Here is an 18,065-nt window from a genome sequence, read left to right as displayed (position 1 = left end):
CACTGTTAAGATTTATTATTATTATTATTATTATTATTATTATTATTATTATTATTATTATGTATTTATGTTTCCTTTATGTTTCCTTTCCGAACTCAGAACCTGCAGTAGGTCCGACCCAGTTCTTTACATCAGGACCCTGGAACAGTTTCTGCTCGGGTCTCTTGGAAACTTTAATATTTTGGCCCAGTTTTAATGTTTTAATGTGTCTGATGTGATTTTATATCTTTACAGATAAAGTGGCCTTTGGTTTCCATTCTTCTTATGATTCCAGCTGGGTTTGGATCTGACGGAACCAGGAGAGTTACTGTGTCCTCGTGTTGTTGTCGAACACACTGTGTGACTCTCAGTGACTCAGCTGCTCGGCTCGGTTCCGTTTCTCCGTCCTGAAGTGAAGAATCGAAAGTGAAAGCGGCCTGAAGCCTCCGAGCTCACAGTCGATGTGTCGATGTGTCGGTGAGACTCGATGGAGGCGGCCGAGTGTGAGCCGGTGACCGTGGACGGGTTCTGGAGTTCGGCCCAGACCAAAACCGTCAAGAACAAACTGCAGCTTTACTTCGGCAGCAAGAAGAAGTCTGGCGGGGGAGACTGCCGGGTGGAGGCGGAGGACGGAGCTCCGCGGGCCGCCGTGTTCTTCAGCTCCGAGGAGGGTGAGTGACACCGCGACACCGGAGAGTTCTGTTGGTACCAGGCCCAGACAGCAGAACACCGAGGTCCAACACGTCAGCGGGAAACAAACCCAGCATGTTGTGTTTACACCAGTTATGTTGTGTTTGGGTCTGTGCTGGTTTTTCCAGCAGGAAGCGAGAGAAACAACCAGCTGATCGAACTGATCGAACTTTAATCGATAGTGAGATTTAATCAAAGACTCGAACTTCACTTTTATTCTGTGTTGAAACTAAATTAATGAAAGTTTTGGTGGATTTCTCTGATCAATCTGTGAAACGTCACTGGTCAGTTAATGATAAACACTCCCAGCATGCACCTGGCCTCCAGACTGTTCCTGCTCATTCAGGTGATGATGAGTCACAGCAGCTGATCTGTGCCCTCAGGTGTGTCACCTGTCAATCAGGTGTACTGAATGACTGATGACAGCTGAGGAAAACAAACTGAGAAAGAAAAGATGGAGGACAGCTCGTCTGCCAGCACAGACAGGAAGTGGACGCCACATGTTCCCCGTGTTGGTTCAGCTTGGCTGCAGCAGGCTGAGCTACAGCAGATATTCACACAGAGACTCCACAGTATCTCTGTTTGTTCTCACAGAACCAGGCAGTTCTGGTGTAAAGAAGCACTAGTGTGTCAGTTCATACAGCACGCCGGCGCCGCAGGTCCAAAGAGACGTGTCGAGGGTCGTAGAACATGTTGTCACATGACGCTGTAAGAACGTGAACACGTGTCGATGGTAACGTTCATATACGTGAAATATATTTATATCAGAACTCACGTGATCCGTTTCCTCAAACAGCAGGAACCGCTGCCGATGTGTAGATTAAAGGAGCAGTCTGTAGATTAAAGGACCTGAACAACAACACAATTTATACCATTTACTGTATTCATGCGTGGCGGACCCCGCCACCTTTCCAGCATCACACATTGCTCTGGGACCTTCTGTTCCTCTGAGAGCAGCTCGTTTATCCTGATGGAGACTCTTTGTGTTATGACCTCATTAATCCAGTAAAAGAGTTTGGATTTCCTCTCCAGCGCGACGTGCTGCCCCTTCAAGCACTCTGAACAATAACACGCCACCGTCGGCCATCTTGCTCCTCCCACATTCAGACAGCTCAGGAAATGGGCCGTCAGAGGAGCAGAGGACAACTTCGTTTCAGAACTCAGCAGAACAGTTGTGTGTCTGATGATGACGAGTGTTTCTGTTGCTTCCAGTGAGACAGCGAGTCCTCGCCAGAGCAAACCATGACATCATCGTGGACAATCAGACCATCCAGTTACGTCTGACTCCAGGATCTGTGAGTAGAGACCCTGTTGTTTTATTTTAAAGACCACATTCAACATCTTGAACTTCAGACATCTTCTATTATTTATTAATTCAACTCTGACATGATCGTGAGGGGTGCTGTGAGGCTGTTAGTACCGTTTTACAGACGCGTCTTTCACAGCGTTGGCTTGTTGGAAAAAGTTGTCAGTCGTCACTTTGCGGCTTGGCCAAGACACAAACTGGCTTCAAGGTCCGGCTCTCTGCGGGTCGGGTGCAGTTCAACCCTCCGCTCCAACAACTAGTCCCTGACTGTGTGTGTGTGTGTGTGTGTGTGTTTCTGCTGTGAAGTTTTCTTCTTCTGTGGTCGACTCGTAAACACACTCCTGGATGTGTGACGGCAGCAGGAAGTCGGATACTGATACTGTGTTACTGTGGTTGTTGTTGTTGACGGGGTGTGTTCACTAACAACAGCCGCTGCGTTTAACAGATGAGTGACGAGCCAACGATAATGTGTGTGACCGAACCTCCGTAACTAACTAACTAACTCACATGGTCGCCACGATTCACCATGTTTGACCAGTGAATCGGTCCAACTGACTCATCAGGTCGAATTATTTCAGAACACGTCTCGATGTTCGACAGATTTAATGTCTTAGAGAACTTTAGAAGAACTCAAAGTTCAGCTGAACGTCAGCTGGAGTCAGAGATCTCAGATCCCAGCCTCAGAGGTTGTGATCTAAAAACCAGTTGACTTGGTGAAACACGGCGCTGAAACTGTGAAGTTAAACACGAACTCACAGAGCGGCTGGAAACGGTCCTGTCGGGTCGGGCTGCTGTTTCATCACCTGACGCTCATTTAGTTTCCTACATCTGGATACGTGTCGTTATATCTTAGAGTCCCACCAATGTGCACTTACATACCGATATTAGAATTCAGATATCAATATATCGGCTGATTATAAACTCATTTTCTGTAATGATCGCTCAGATGTGATCATCAGACACTGGTGACCAACATGTTGTAATAATCAGCTTCACTGAGACTGAAACTCAGCTGAGACGTTGTGTTTCTCAAACCACAAGTTTTCATATCGACGACATAAACGCAGATATCAGTAAATCTGCGGGAGGCCGACAGTCAGTCCTCACGCAGCTCGTTTGTAATAACAACAGGAGATTTAATGTCTTAATAAAACCTATAAAACACATTTTGTTAACATTTTTACAACACAATAATGATAATAAACCACAGAATGCTAATTAAACTTGACTTAATAGTTATTTGACTGTTAACAAATAATTAAATGCTTTGCAAACCAATTATTACTAATAATTATTAAGCAATTGTTAATCGTGAAGTTGTAAATGAAGATTAATGAATAAGTGATAAAATTTCTGAGCTTTTTAACAGTGAAACAACAACAAACTAAAGTTTAACGAGTGATAAATCTGATTAATGAAGCGTCACATCTGCAGCGTTTATTACTGAACACTGGTGGATGTGTATGTGTGCGTCTGTGGTCGGTGTCCTGCAGCTTTAACATGTTTTATTTTTATTATATTTATTTGTTTGTTTCATCTTATTTGATGTCTGTTATGTTGAGCTGAGACTTTCCTCACATTAACTCCAGCAGAACAGAACAGACAGTTTCCAGGCGGTGAGACGTTGTTGTTCTCTGATGTGTTTCTTTGTTGTGTGTTTGTTGTGTGTTTGTTGTGTGTTTGTTGTGTGTTTGTTGTGCGTTTGTTGTCGTCTCTCCTCAGCGCCCGGCGAACAACGATGGCGTCTCAGGTAAAACTTCTTCTTCTCTGTTTGCAGCTTTTATGTCACAGTTAACTTTTCCTACAACTTCCTGTTTGTGGTCGTCAGCTCGGAGCTCATTGGTTCCTTCTGAAGTCTTCAGTCTTTAGAAATACAAACACATAATTTGAGTTTTTTCATCAAATCAAAAAAAAAAAACGGTGGAAATGATGTTGGGGACTATTTTCCGTGGCGGAGGGATCCACAGAGTGTGTGTGTCCTGTTTTTGTTTTATGTCAGTTGTAAATATTTAGCTGCGTCTTTACAGGGAAATATTTCAGTAAAGATATAATACAGTTGTTTGCTCTTTATTTATTATCATAATTATATTATAATCGTGTGTTTCATGAGTTCATGTGTGCAGATAATTAATCTCAGCGGGACGAAGCTGATTGATTGTTTGATTGGTCGACAGATTCACAGACGCAGAAGTCAAACGCTGAAGCTGGAGAGAACAAAGAGGGTAAAAACAAACTCTGTGTGGAATAAAAACATTTTTATTTGTTTTGTTGACACTTGATTTTAGTTTTCTGATAAAGATTCTGTTGACGAGTTTTGTTTTAACTTCTTATTGATTTTTTGTTTGGCTGTTTTTTAAAAATTTGGCTGAATTTAAAAAAAAAGCTTCAAATAAAGTTATTGTTATTAATGTGGCACAATTAAACATAAAAGGGTGTCGAGTTGGTACCGTCCCAATTACTACAGTAAGATTACTTTTAGTTTTTTCATATAAAAGTAATAATAAACATATTTACTTAAGTTTTAAAAGAGCTGTTTCCAAAGAAATTACTCTGAAAATAAAAACCTGCATTTAAACTTTTAATCCCAGTTAACAAACTATATTTAATCTGTAACATTTGTATTATTGACTTTGGTCCAATTTTTCACATTTACAACAGAAACAGATGAAATAATGACGTCAAGAAGGTGAAGCAGGTTTGATTTGTCTCCTGTCAGAGTCCGTTCAGAGTGCCGGTGTGGTTCTGGAGAACGTGGCGGACGACATGTCCAGAGATCTGCTGCTCATGCTGGTGGAGAACATCTCGGGTCTGGACGACAGCTGCTTCAGTCTGGAGATCATCTGGGAGAGCAACAGAGCCGCGGTCACCTTCAGCAGCGCTGCAGGTAAGAAAACACATAAACACTGATCCACATGAAGACCTGCTGGTCCAGACCTCCACACCAAGACCAGGTCCCAGACAGACCTGCTGAAAACAAGCAGAGCCATCTTTAAAAATGACATCATGACGTCAAAACATTAGAGTTTAGATTCTCTGCCTGAGCCCGACCATACTCAGTAGTAGAATGACAAAAATAGTAGCAACGCACCGTGACTCGAATAAGTAACTTTAATCTGCTTACTGGTTTGGGAATATTAACGCGTTAGAACTCAGACTTGCTTTCTTGGGCGATCTGAGCTCTACAAAACATCCTGCTAGTTTTAAAGGGATATTTCACCCAAAACCCTTTGAAAACTATTTAGATTAGAGTGTTATTTGTAGTTTTGTGTAATCACAATGATTTGTACTTATATTCACTTTCAGTCTTCAAACTAATAATCTTGAGTTTTATTATTATCATTATTATGATTATTACAGATGTGGAGAAGTTCCTCACTGTGACTCAGTCCAGCCAGAAGCTGCAGAAACACGGACTGAGCGCCCGACCGCTGGAGGCAGCGGACAGCGTCCGAGTGGAGAGTCTTCCTCCGACTGTGGTCAAAGGTTCTGTTTAATCCCTGCTGGTCTGATGAATCCCGAGCGCCATCTGAGCCGCCTGGAAACTTTGCTTTTACTTTTAACTGAAAGTCAGACGTTCACAAACAGCATTTATTATTTCTGATTCCTTTCCAGACATGTTGGAGCTGTATTTTGAGAAGAACTGGGCCTTACCGGACAGAATCGTCATGATCCCGGACGAACAGGCTGCCATCGTCACTTTCAAACACCCCAAAGGTTTTTTCATTTTCGTGTCTGCTGATGTTTGACTCTCTGTTACCTTTTGTGTAAAACAAAATTGTAGATGTCTTGTGAAGCAGGACTCAACTCAGAGACATCTTGTTTACCAAACAGTAAGAAACATCCTACAGGACAAAAGTATATAGACGCCTGAACATTTTGGATTTCATGTGTTTCTTAATCTCTGAGCAGTAAAGGTTCAGTATGTGAGAACTGGCCACCTGTCAAATCAAAACAACTTACAGCGGGCCACATATCACCAGAATAATCGCTAAGTGCTGCTAACTGTAGCTGCCGTTAGCTAGTTAGCTCATTTAGCTGTGCAGCTAGCGGCCCATGCGAGGAGCTCGGAGCAGCAGGGGAGTTTTTGTGTCTACACTGCTTCCACAGGAGTTATGGATTGGGACGAGCTGGGGCTAGCTGGGTAGCATACTAGCTTCTAGATATCTCCTTAACATAGTACATATACGTCATGACATCATAACTAATTTAAATAAGCTAAGAGAGTCTGTGGAACGTAGCGAGCTAGCCGTTAACACATCTCCCTGCTGTTCATGTGTTTTGGTGAATAGACTCTGGAGGGAGGCCTGAGGGGGCGGGTGGGATTGTTTTGGTTTGATTCATCAAATTCTGTTTTACTAACTTCTTCTGTCAGGCTTTTCCACCTGGTTCAGATCCTGTGTGCAGAGATACATTCAGCCACTACTTGTATTTTTGAGGACAGGGTCTAAAATATCTCTGGAACTACTCAGGAAAAACAGACTCCCACCAAAATGAAAGAATAATGTCCACATACTTTTGGCCATATAGCGTGCCCACAGGCCAGGATTAGTCTTTAGGAAAAGTAGCTCAAGTTAGAAATATAGTATAATTTAAAGGCCTTCTAACTATAAATAGAAGAACCACTTACCAGAGTTTCTTTTTACGTCCTGTGTTTCTGCAGTTGTGGAAAACATTTGCTCAAAGCGAGACTACATGATGGGCTCCATCTCTGTCAGAGTGTATCCGTACCACGAGTCGCTGGCCAGCGCCTTGTACGGCAAAGAGCGACCAGCATGGAAGATGCCGGAGCCTTTCACAGAGAAAGTTCACCATGTTATCTGGAAGTTCCTCCAGATGAAGAAACTCTTCCAGGACATTAACGATCAGATGCATCCGTACTTCTGCAGCGTGGACTTGAATAACAACGAGGTGAAACTCAGCCCTCTGCCGGGTTTTTTGAGGCAGAAAGGTCTGAATGCAGAACGGGTGAACAGGTGGATGAGCACCGCCCTGGACGCCTTCCGTCAGCAGATGTCTCAGTACACGGCCTTTGAATGTGCGGTGAACGCAGCTGCGTGGAAAGCTGCAGAGAAAGACGTCCGCTCAGTCGTCAGAGAAGACGCCGTCCTGGTGATGGACTCATCCAGGGACACTTTGACGGTGGCTGGCCGAGCTGACGACATGAAACAACTCAGGGGTCCAGTGGAGGACATCGTTCGTAAAGCCATAACTCTGATTAAACGGCAAACAGAGGCGGTGTCTGAGGGAATGACTGTGCCCCCTGCAATGTTCTACATCCTGAAGCAGGAAGGGCTGCAGAAAGCTGCACAACACATTTCCCCTGACATGAGTCTGTCCTACGATAAAGGCACCCAGATGATCACCATCACAGGACTCCCTGCAGAGGTTTTCCAGACCAAGTCGTGGATCCTGGAAAAGAAAGTGGGCATGAGTAAAAAGCCGATTGCTGTCCCTCCTGGTCTTTTAGACTTTCTGAGCACAGTGGATCCTATGGACATGTCACAGGACCTGTTTACATCCCAAGGCATCACTGCCATCTACGGCATCGAGGACAAACAGGTCATGTTGTTGGGCAGTTCTGACAGAGTCCTCGCTGACGCGCAGAGTAAGATGAAGCAGGTTTTGTCCCTGCAGACTCTAGATGTAGAAGACCAGGAAGTTCTGAAACGTCATGACTGGATGAGCCTGAACAAACAGCTGTTAGACACCTACAACAGCTCAACGAAGACAACCGTCACCATCCAGATCCACCCGGACAGAGGAAACAAAATAACGGTGGCCGGCTTCCTGACCCCAGTGAACGAGGTCAGCTCCAGTCTGAGGGAATTCATTGTCAACTACTCACAAGTTCAAGAAACCATACGTGTCAAATCTGGTGCTGTTGTTCAGTTTATTGACAAGAAAAAATCACAAGATTGGAAAAGTATCGCCAAAGCCAATGATGTCAAAGTCTATTTTGATGAAGTGAGGCCAAAAATCCTGATCGCTGGGGCTCGTGTTCATGTCCAGAAAGCCAGATCCTGTTTTTTGGAGATGACTGGCGCTCTCTCCACCGACATCCTCACCGTGGACAAACCCGGAGCTAAGAAGTACTTCCTGTCTGCAGGACACATGGTTCTGTCTACAATGATGTCGGAGTTGAGCTGTGTGGTGATGCTTCGTCCAGACAACCAACCAGAAGAGGAGGAGGACAACTACGAGGTAGAAGATGGTTCTTGTTATTGCAAAGTGCGGACCGCCAGTGGAGTTCTGGTTTCCGTCAGCAAGGCAGATATCTGCAGGTTTAGTGTTGATGCAGTGGTCAACGCAGCTAATGAGGAACTGCAGCACATTGGCGGGTTGGCGTTGGCGCTGCTCAAGGCTGCAGGACCGGAGCTGCAGAAAGTCAGCAATGATTACATCTCCAGGAACAGAAACCTCCGTCCAGGTGAAGCCATCGTGACGCGTGCATTTAACCTGCCCTGCAAACACGTCGTACATGCAGTCGGTCCACGCTTCTCTGACTCTGACGAGAGGACGTCGGTGTTGCGTCTCAAGCTTGCTGTCAGAGAAAGTCTGAGACAGGCAGAGAAGGTCAGCTGCTCCTCCATCGCACTGCCAGCCATCAGCTCAGGTGTGTTTGGTTTTCCTGTCGACCTCTGCGCTGACACCATCGCTCAGTCAGTGCGGGAGTTCTGCGACAGTCCCGGGAGTCCACGGTCGCTGACTGAGATTCACCTGGTGGACAATAATCACAGCACAGTGAAAGTCCTGGCCACAGCGGTCAACACAGAGTTCAGTGACCTCGGACCAACTCTGACGATACCACAGGCGGCAGGAGGACGAGCTGCTGGAGCTTCAGGGTAAAGTCAACAAACTGTTTTTGTATTAGGACTTTTTTGTATTGATTGTTGTTTTTGGGGTAATTTTCAGCTAATCGGCTCCATCAAAAGACAGAAATCTGCTTACATCCAGAGCTGCCTGGTTTACACCCAGAAGAATTAGTTTTTTGGACCTTCTGCCATTTCTACAGCCACGTTAGCTTGTACGCTAGTCACCAATTACTGCAGCTGCTTCTAGGAGTCAGTGGAGTAAAGACACAGTGTTCACACACCCTGTTGTTCATTATCCCAGCAGATATCAGCGCAGTCAGGGTCAGAACCAGGTGCCCAGGAACAGAGGCTTTGCTGAAAGAGGAGAAGGAGCTCGGGGGGGAGGAGCCGGATCCTGGGGCGGATGGGAAGGTGACCGTGGAGATCAGAGCCTGAGTGGACCCGTCAGGCCTGGAGGGCATGGAGGGTAACGCTTCTTCCTCCTCTCTTTCTTATTATTCTTTTCCTTTGTTGGTTTCTTCTTCACATTATTGGAGTCTAAGATTTTTCCTCTCTAAGAAACAAACACACGAATCACTGTGGATGTCATACTGATGATCGTTCTTCCTGTTCTGTGATTGGCTGCAGGCCGAGGAGGGCGGAGCAGACCACAGCGGAGGGTCTGAAGATTGTCCTCTGGAGGGGAAACGTTCAGGACCAGACTGTGAGTCGATGGCAACTAAAGCCTTCACACACTTGTTCTTCCTGTGAATAAGTCGCACAGTGTTTTAACTGATGCTGATATAAATGTTAAATGAAGTAACTGATGGTCTCAGTTGGAGTCCTGATCTTCTGCGATACTGTGATGTTGGTCCACAGACGGATGTCATCGTCAACACCATCTCAGACACCATGAACCTGAACCAGGGAGCTGTTTCCAAAGCCATCCTGCAGGCGGCCGGGCCCGGCCTGCAGCCAGCTGTGAACTCTGAGGCCGGGGTGGCCAGGCTGCCATTCGGCAAAGTCGTGGTCACCGACGGCTACAACCTCATGTGTCGCAAGGTGTTTCATGCTGTTTGCCCTTTCTGGGACTACGGCGCCGGCCAGGCAGAGGCGGTGAGTCTGGGAGCAAACCTGTCTAACAGAGGAACTTCAAATGTAGGATTATCCAGTGAAAATGTTAGTTTAAGCATCAAATACTCACCTCACTCGCACCGGACGGCCTGCCGGTCTGCAGCTTGTTAACTCTCACTTGTTCTGTCAGGATCTAAAATCCCTCGTCAGAAGTTGTCTGGACGAGGCTGAGCAGCGAAAGATGGCGTCATTATCCTTCCCGGCCATCGGAACAGGAAACCTGAGCTTCCCCAGAGACGTGGTGTCCAGAGTCCTGCTGCAGGAGATCCACTCATACAGCCGCAGGAGAACGCCTCGCCATCTGAGGGAGGTCGCCATCGTGGTTCACCCGAGCGACAGCCAGACTGTAGATGTGAGTGTTCGTTTTGCTGATGAGAGCTGAGGTTTGTCTGAAGCTGTCAGCGGGGCGCCTCAGTGTGAGGAATGATGGGAACACGTTTCACAACAGAGACGTGTGGAATAAAAACCGTCGGCTTCTGTTGCATCGAATTATTAAAAACAAAACAAACCAAGTGTGATGAGTCACAGCAGCGTTCAGTCAGAAAACTCACCTGTACGAAACTTAACATGCCAACGTCTTGTTTGTTAGCGTTTCACCAGAGAGTTCAGCGGTCCGACGGGTCAGAGAGTCGAACAAGAAGAACCAGAATTTAATGAGCCAACAGTTGTGCAGTCGGTCAGACAACCGCAGCAGAACTCAGGTGAGACGCCCCCAGAACCTTTTTATCTAAACCGTTATGTCTTCATGGACCAAAACAGATTTGTAAGGATCGAGTGTGTGTGTGTGTGTGTGTGTGTGTGTGTGTGTGTGTGAGACAGCCTCCTTCGGCCAGGTGTTGTCCCCGACCCTCGGTGTGTATCGGATGCAGATGGGTCAGCTCACCCTCGAGGTGTCGTCTGGTGACATCACCAAGGAGGACTGTGATGTCATCATCAACTCCTCCAATCCGGACTTCACCCTTAGAACAGGTGAGTGACCCTCCTGGGAGTCAGTGATGGAAACACAGCATCTTTAACTGAAGCTGTTCTCCTTCTTTTGTTGTTTCTCAGGAGTGTCGAAGGCGATCTTAGACAGCGCCGGGCCAGCGGTCCAGCTGGAGTGCTCACACATCGGTACGTAGCTGCGACCTGTTGGTCTCCACTCAGTTCTGCCCCGTCACGACTTCCCTTTGTACAGCCACAAAGTGTTGCGTCTGTATCACTGTGTTGTTGCTTCCTGTCTGCAGTGAGCTCTCCGGGTTACCAGCCTCGTCCGATGATCCTGACGTCGGGCGGCCGGCTGCCGAGCAGAAACATCATCCACATCGTCGGCCAGAGCGATCCTGCAAAGATCAAGGACGTGGTTTACGCGGTGCTGAAGGTCTGCGAGGAGAACAGGTTCAGCTCCGTGTCCTTCCCGGCTCTGGGAACAGGTCGGTGCAGACACAAACTGATTTCTTGTTCATCTTGAGTCTGTCATTTCTCTGACATTTCCTCCGTCCACCTGCTCATCTCATTCCACTGAATCGCTGTGCAGCCATGTTGTTCGATTCACAGTCTGACTTTAATTTCTTGGACTTCACTCTCTCATCTTGCCGCACTGACCACAAATCTGCAGCGAGCACATTCGCGCTGCTCCGAGGATGAAAGATGCAGTCGTGTTCCCACAGTGTAGAAATACTGACTGACAGACAGAACGAGCTTACAAGACGTTATCAGAGAAGAAAAATCCTCCTGACATGTTTCCATCTTTAGAAACAAAAGAAGTCGACTGAAATGATCATTCAAATGAAACAAACATTCAGTTACTCTGTGATCGTCTGTGCGTCAGAACATTTCCTGATGTTGAACAAACGTTTCATTAATAATCAATGAACAACAGAGAAGAACATGTGATTCACTCTCAGCGTGATTCACACAACCCGTCGTCCTCCTGGAAACGTTTAAATCTGTCGACCTGGAGCTCCAGAGGAAGAATTCCTGCTTCACTTTGCTGTCACGTTATGGTTCAGCGCCGTACGAACGCTTGATTTGAATATACGTCCATAACTCTGGTGATAAGTGTGAACAGCGTCGCTCTGGGAGCCAGTCAGAGTCGTCTGTTGACTGATGGTGATCATGTGATGATGTCATTCTCAGGTGTTCTGTATGAAACGACTCTGCAGCGTCTGTGGTTCATGTTTCTCCTCTTGCTGCGCTCACGTTTTACAAAATGAATAATTACGATACAGAGATTGTAACTCGAGTCTCTGCAGCTCAAATCAGCCCAAAGAAAAAAACCTTCGCTTTCAACCAAATGAATACAAAATTGAAACTGAAGTCCAGCCCAGATCACCAGAGCAGCCAAAGAGAAGCAAACGTATGGACGCCTACGCCGCAAAACCCACCGGTTGCATGTTCGCTGCTCTGCTGTGGTTTTGCTGCACAGCTGGAGTTGTGAGATGCAACGTGTTCCCAACCGAAGGATTATTAATGTGTTTTATTATGAAAATCAACCGGATGTTACTTCCTGTCAGCCAGTGGATGTAAACACACAGATCATCTTCACCTTCACCTTGTCTGCCCGTCAGGTCAGGGAGGAGCCAGCCCGTCGGCGGTGGCGGACGCCATGGTGGGAGCGGTGGTGGAGTTCGTGAGGAAGAAGCACGCGAGGTTTGTTGGCAGCGTGAAGATCCTGATCTTCCAGACGGTCATGGTGACGGAGTTCCACAAGAGCATGAAGAAGAGAGAGGGAGAGGAGGTGGAGGGGAAGAGCGTCCTCACCTGGCTCAAAGGTATTTTAATGGCTTTTACTGATGATCTTTTGGCATTTCTTGCAGTTTTATTGATCATATTCACCCGGCGGCCATTTTCCTCTGACATCATGAGACGTTGCATTACAAGTCGTACAGCACAGTGACCAGCTGATCAATCAGGAAGTGATTGATTCACTGATGAAGGCCGTCGGTTTCTACTCAACACCTGAAGCAGCTGCTGACTGTGTGTGTGTGTGTGTGTGTGTGTGTGTGTGTGGTACAACTCATGATGCGTTCGATGTCGTTCCAGACAAATTCACTTCCATTCTCCCTGCACGTGGCGAGGAGCAGCTGAGCGCTGACGCCCTGGTGCTAGAGAGGGAGGAGTTTGAGCCCACAGTGTTTCAGCTGTGTGCCGACAACGACGAGGTCATTCACGTTTATTCAAGTTTCATAACATTAATTCATGTTAATTAGGGCTCAACCCTGAAGTGCTGTGATGGTTGTTAGTAGCTCCTCATGAGCAGCTCCTCAAGCTGAGACGAGTGATTTCTGAGAAGAAGTTCCTCACAGGAACAGACTCACAGTTACAATATGAAAATGAAATATAAAAACGTGTCTGTAACTGAACTCCTGACTGTCACCTCACCACTGCAGGCTGTGAGCCAAGCTAAGAGAAGGATCAAGGATCTGATTGTAGCCGAGCAGGCGAAGAGAACCATCACAGACTCCTTCATCAGTCACCTGTCGAGGGCGGACATGGACCAGCTGAGCGCCCTGCAGAGGAAACTGACCGTTAGCATCCACCTGGAGGCGGGGCGGGGCAACCAGGAGCCCAGAATCCACCTGGAGGGTCTGACCAGAGACGTGTTCACCGCAGAGTCTGAAGTCAGGTCAGCAAAGTGACTTCTATAAGTCAGCAAAGCTTCAGTCCAGAGGAACAAGTGTTAACATAAATGTGTTGGTGACCATCAGGGACATCATCAAAAAGGTGGAGAGGTCGGAGAACCTGAGGAAACAGGCCTTTCTGGTGAGCGGACTGGTGGAATGGAAGCATCAGCAGATCGACGGCACGATGGCGTCCTTCGACATTTACACCAACCTCCAGCTGGAGGAGGCTCTGGAGACGAAACAGAGTGTGAAGATAGAGATCAACAACCAGCCGTACATCGCTGATGTGATGTTAAAGAAAGCAGTGTCAGCAAGAGGCCGTAAAGTGGTGGAGCTACAGAGGAAAGACTTGAAAGGTGAGTTTGTGCAGGTCGTCTGTGGAACGCCTACAAAGATGACATGTTTTTATGTCGTATCACAAGATTTGAAAGAGTATTTAAGCGACTGAATCTTTCTTTTGGTGGCAGATAATCGATGGCGGCACATAGAAAATGATACAAACCTTAAAGTGAACATTGAGCTGAAAGGGAGCGACAGACGTTTGCTTCTGCATATTTACATGTTTCCTGTAAAAAAAAAAAAGCTCACTTGTTGTGGCCAGTACGGTCAGTGCTGAGCATGAGTTTGGTCCCCACTGTAGAGTAGATACATGTCAGGTCCATGACTCTGAGGGAGGACATCATACAGCAGCAGGGTGGTTTATTAGCTTATGACAGCTCGTAGCTTCACGTTAGTCAGCTAACAGCACCGCTAATGTTAGCATCATGATAAACAGGTGGGTGATAACCGTCTAACAGCAGCTAAATCCTGTGATGAAGTCTGTCCTGTTCTAACAAATGACTTGTTCAAACTGTCTGACTCCAGCTGCAGACGACGCCGCTCTGCCGTCCACCTGGGCCGACATGAAGGGCGGCCGCCTCAAGCTGTTCCCGCTGGCTGCCGGGTCCAACGAATACAACGATGTGGAGAAAGAACTTCGGAAGACCGGTCTCAGGGTCAACATCATCCAGGTACGTTTTTTAATAAAGCAGCCGCACACAGAGGTCAGATGAGATGGATGGACTCTTGTCACTGATGTCTGCCATGCAAGGTGCCAACTGCTCATCAGGAGCAAGTCTGGGGTTCAGTATCTCGCACAAGGACACTTCGACACACTGCTAGGAGGAGCTGGGATTCGAACCAGCGACCTTTCAATTACTAGACAACTCACTCTACCTAAAGAGACATTCATGAGTCCCACTGCAGGGAAATTTGAATCATGACGACAGCAAAGGAGAAACAGCTTCAGTAAAAGAGTGAAAAAGCAGCGAGGACAAAAAAAAATGACCATTAAAAAGTGAAACTTGCTGTTGGGTTGAATATCGAGTTGTGTTGAAACTGTGTCGGCAGATTGAACGGGTCCAGAATATCTCTCTGTGGAAGAGCTACCAGCAGGTGAAGACGGACCTGGAGGTGAAGAATAAACACACCAACAACGAAAGGCAGCTGTTCCACGGCACCGGCCCAAAATCCATCGATCTCATCAACAAACAGGGCTTCAACCGCAGCTACGCAGGACAGCACGGTAACGACCCCGTGAACCGCTGTTAAACCACTGGAAGAATTATATCATTATTATTTATATTTATATATTTATATTTATATCTAAAGTGAAACTCTCACCAAAATGCAACCTCGGCTTTTTTTGTGAATGTATATGAGTCAAATCTTCGTGTAAAAGCATAATTACGATGAAAGAGGCACTTTTAAGATTTACTGTATTTTCATATTTGGGTCAAACTCATTTTCAGTGGGAGATCTCTATATTTAAAACAGTAAGAAGTCTCGACACAACATGAAACTTTGCTGGTAGCATCACCAGCGTCTCTACACATGAACACAGCTCAACTGAACCACATCCACTCGACCCAGACATGCTGGAGGAACAAGCTACTGCTGACATGAGCTGTTCAGAAACCTTCTTCTGACTCTGTGTACACAAACAATGTTGTCAGTGCTGGTGTTCATGTGTAGAGACCCTGGTGATGCTGCCAGCAAAGTTTCATGTTGTGTCCAGACTTCTTACTGTTTGATGTTAGCGTAAAAGTGCCCGTAGCACTCCCATTGAAAATGAGTTTGACCTGAAAACGAAAATACAGTAAATCTTAAAAGTGCCTCTTTCATTGTAATTATGCTTTTACATGAAGGTTTGACTCGTATACATTCACAAATAAAGCCTCAGTTGCATTTTGTTGAGAGTTTGTAAGTTAGTTAGTTAGTTAGTCAGCCGGTCGGAGGTATATTAATAAGGTTGGTATCATCATGTAGGTTTCCTCCCACACAGCGACCAGCAGCAGCTACCTGCCCCTCAGACTCTCCCACCTGTGTCACTGGTTAACACACCTGTCTGAACGCAGCCTGACTGTTTGTTGTTTCCTGCAGCTGCGATGTACGGCAACGGCTCATACTTTGCTGTGGACCCTTCGTACTCTGCTCAGGGCTACGCCAAGCCTGACGCCAGGGGGCAGAAGCGCATGTACCTGGCCAGGGTCCTGGTCGGAGACTTCACCCAGGGAAGAAGTGGCATGATCGTCCCTCCCGTCAGGAACACCGGGAATGCCGCCGATCTGTATGACAGCGTTGTTGATAACACGGCTAATCCGAGCATGTTCATCGTCTTCAGTGACACACAGGCGTACCCAGAATACCTGATCACCTTTACATGAGATCATTTTAGAACTCTTTTAACTAAAAAAAGAAAGTTCCTCTATTATGTGTTTAGTTTTTAATCAGTCTACAAAAATATTGATATAAAAAAATGTCTTTCAGGTTTTTTTGGCAGTTTCTTGATCTGGTTTTCAGACACTTTGAAGCCTTAAATGTCAGAAAATGTTTTACTGAAAAAACAAAAACAAAATTAAAATCATGAGTCATCATTTACCTTCAGCTGTCAGTTATAACTGTGCATACTTTTGTTTTGCTTTGAATAAAGTCTGATTTATTAAAGAGACACTGAAACAATGTGACGATGTCGTGTTGGATGTTTTTCAAACCATCAGCAACATTTTTGCAGTTTACTGAAACATCAGATCTGAAATATTTTACTGCAACGTTCACGTCCAAGTCCAGTAAACTGACTGATGGAGGTCAGTGACGTCGTCTCCTGACTTTAACATCGTAGAGCTGCTCACAGAACTGAACCAGAACCAGCTCTCCTCTCACAGAACTGAACCAGAACCAGCTCTCCTCTCACAGAACTGAACCAGAACCAGCTCTCCTCTCACAGAACTGCAGTTGTCAATATGATTTATTGTGACGTTCATCTTGTTCAGAACCTCTTCTGACCCAGTTGGCTCCATGCTGGTTCTGGTGCCGTGCTGATGAGATGATGCAGTTCACTGAGCTTTAACACAAAACCACATGAGGTTTGACTTTAATTACAACAAACTGACAACAACATGTGTGAGATTCTGACCCAGTTCAGGCCGGATCAGTACTTCATCATCTCTCTTCACCATCAGAGTAATTGTCAAAGCAGGAAAACCGGAAGTGGGCGATGCTAACTTTAGTTAACTTATAAAAACACGTCATTACACGTCATCGCTACGTCGCTCTGTACTGTGGTTTATGACATAATACCTGTAACTTTAATGACTCTACTGACTTTTGTTTTCAGCTTCAGGTGAACTTGTTTCGTGTCAATCACCAAATGTTAGCATGCTAACATGCTAAACTGGGCCGGTGAGGGTAAACATGGCGGCCCGCTGATGTGTGACGTGTCTGCTGTAGTTCCCTCCTCTGTGTGTGTTTTACATTAGTAACAGATGTAAGTGAGTCTAGATGGACGCAGGTTCTGTTGTAAATGGACCGGGAGAGTTCGGAGTTCGGCTGCATTGAATTAATCCTCCGACCTGAAACAAGACGACAACAGACCAAACTGTAAAGTACCGGTGCCGCTGGACCTCACGGGCCTGTGGGTTCTTTGTAAGTACGGACTCCGATCATCAGAGTTCGACCCGAGGACGGAGCACCGCGGCCGGGCCGAGTTAACGGCTCACGGCTCTCGGACGTTTGTGTAGCGGCCATGTTGAACCTGCACAAGAGAAACTCTGACTCTGGTCTCAGATCTGAAACTGACATCTGTTAAATATTAAAGTACAGTAATAAACCCACAAAACACAAACGGTAGAACAACTCACAAATATAGGTGAGAGAAGCCCCGCCCCTTCCGGTTTCCCTTCTGTGGATGGCATCTTTATGATGACGTATTTTTATAAGTCTTATGTTTAATTAGTTTGATGATGAGCTGACGTCATGTGTGAGATTCATGACCCAGTTCAAACAGGATCAATACTTCATCTGTCTCTCATCAGTACCAGTAGTTTGTCCAATAAGGTTCAAGAGGGAAACCGGAAGGGGCGGGACTTCATTGATCTAAAATGGCAACTTGAATAAATGACAGTTATGAAGAAGAAGAAGAAGAAGAAGAAGAAGAAGAAGAAGAAGAAGACAGGCACGATGTTTCTGTGATGTCTGCTGAGTGAAAGAGAAGAAGAGGAAGGTTTATATCTGATGATGATG

General features: G+C 46.1%; 1 protein-coding gene and 1 long non-coding RNA gene across 5 annotated transcripts; one reads left to right on the top strand and one right to left on the bottom strand.

The window, feature by feature from the left end:
- The first annotated feature begins 244 nt into the window (after nucleotides 1-244).
- On the top strand, nucleotides 245-16,505 carry LOC119019182 (protein mono-ADP-ribosyltransferase PARP14-like). Of its 3 annotated transcripts, none has more exons than XM_037097535.1 (23): nucleotides 245-650; nucleotides 1,882-1,964; nucleotides 3,698-3,725; nucleotides 4,150-4,197; nucleotides 4,692-4,859; nucleotides 5,333-5,458; nucleotides 5,588-5,689; nucleotides 6,636-8,817; nucleotides 9,089-9,244; nucleotides 9,415-9,490; nucleotides 9,646-9,882; nucleotides 10,031-10,252; nucleotides 10,490-10,601; nucleotides 10,720-10,869; nucleotides 10,951-11,013; nucleotides 11,127-11,312; nucleotides 12,450-12,653; nucleotides 12,925-13,043; nucleotides 13,272-13,507; nucleotides 13,590-13,861; nucleotides 14,370-14,515; nucleotides 14,895-15,069; nucleotides 15,927-16,505. In XM_037097535.1, exons 1-23 carry the CDS (start codon nucleotides 467-469, stop codon nucleotides 16,208-16,210), a joined length of 5,559 nt encoding a protein of 1,852 aa, XP_036953430.1. In that variant the 5' UTR covers nucleotides 245-466; the 3' UTR covers nucleotides 16,211-16,505. The 3 variants fall into 3 exon arrangements, with proteins under 3 accessions (XP_036953430.1, XP_036953428.1, XP_036953429.1); XM_037097533.1 differs by having other exon boundaries at nucleotides 246-650; nucleotides 9,089-9,253; XM_037097534.1 differs by having other exon boundaries at nucleotides 247-650; nucleotides 9,092-9,253.
- A 69-nt stretch (nucleotides 16,506-16,574) lies between these two features.
- LOC119019188 lies at nucleotides 16,575-17,820 on the bottom strand. Of its 2 annotated transcripts, XR_005074954.1 has the most exons (3): nucleotides 17,684-17,820; nucleotides 17,433-17,624; nucleotides 16,575-16,887 (listed from the first exon to the last, which is right to left on the bottom strand). It is a non-coding gene; the product is annotated as an uncharacterized LOC119019188 (long non-coding RNA). The 2 variants fall into 2 exon arrangements; XR_005074953.1 differs by lacking the exon at nucleotides 17,684-17,820 and having other exon boundaries at nucleotides 17,433-17,673.
- Nucleotides 17,821-18,065: the final 245 nt, after the last annotated feature.

This window comes from Acanthopagrus latus, chromosome 5 (assembly GCF_904848185.1).
Source record: "Acanthopagrus latus isolate v.2019 chromosome 5, fAcaLat1.1, whole genome shotgun sequence".
Lineage (NCBI taxonomy): Eukaryota > Metazoa > Chordata > Actinopteri > Spariformes > Sparidae > Acanthopagrus > Acanthopagrus latus.
This window is presented reverse-complemented; position numbering and strand designations above follow the sequence as displayed.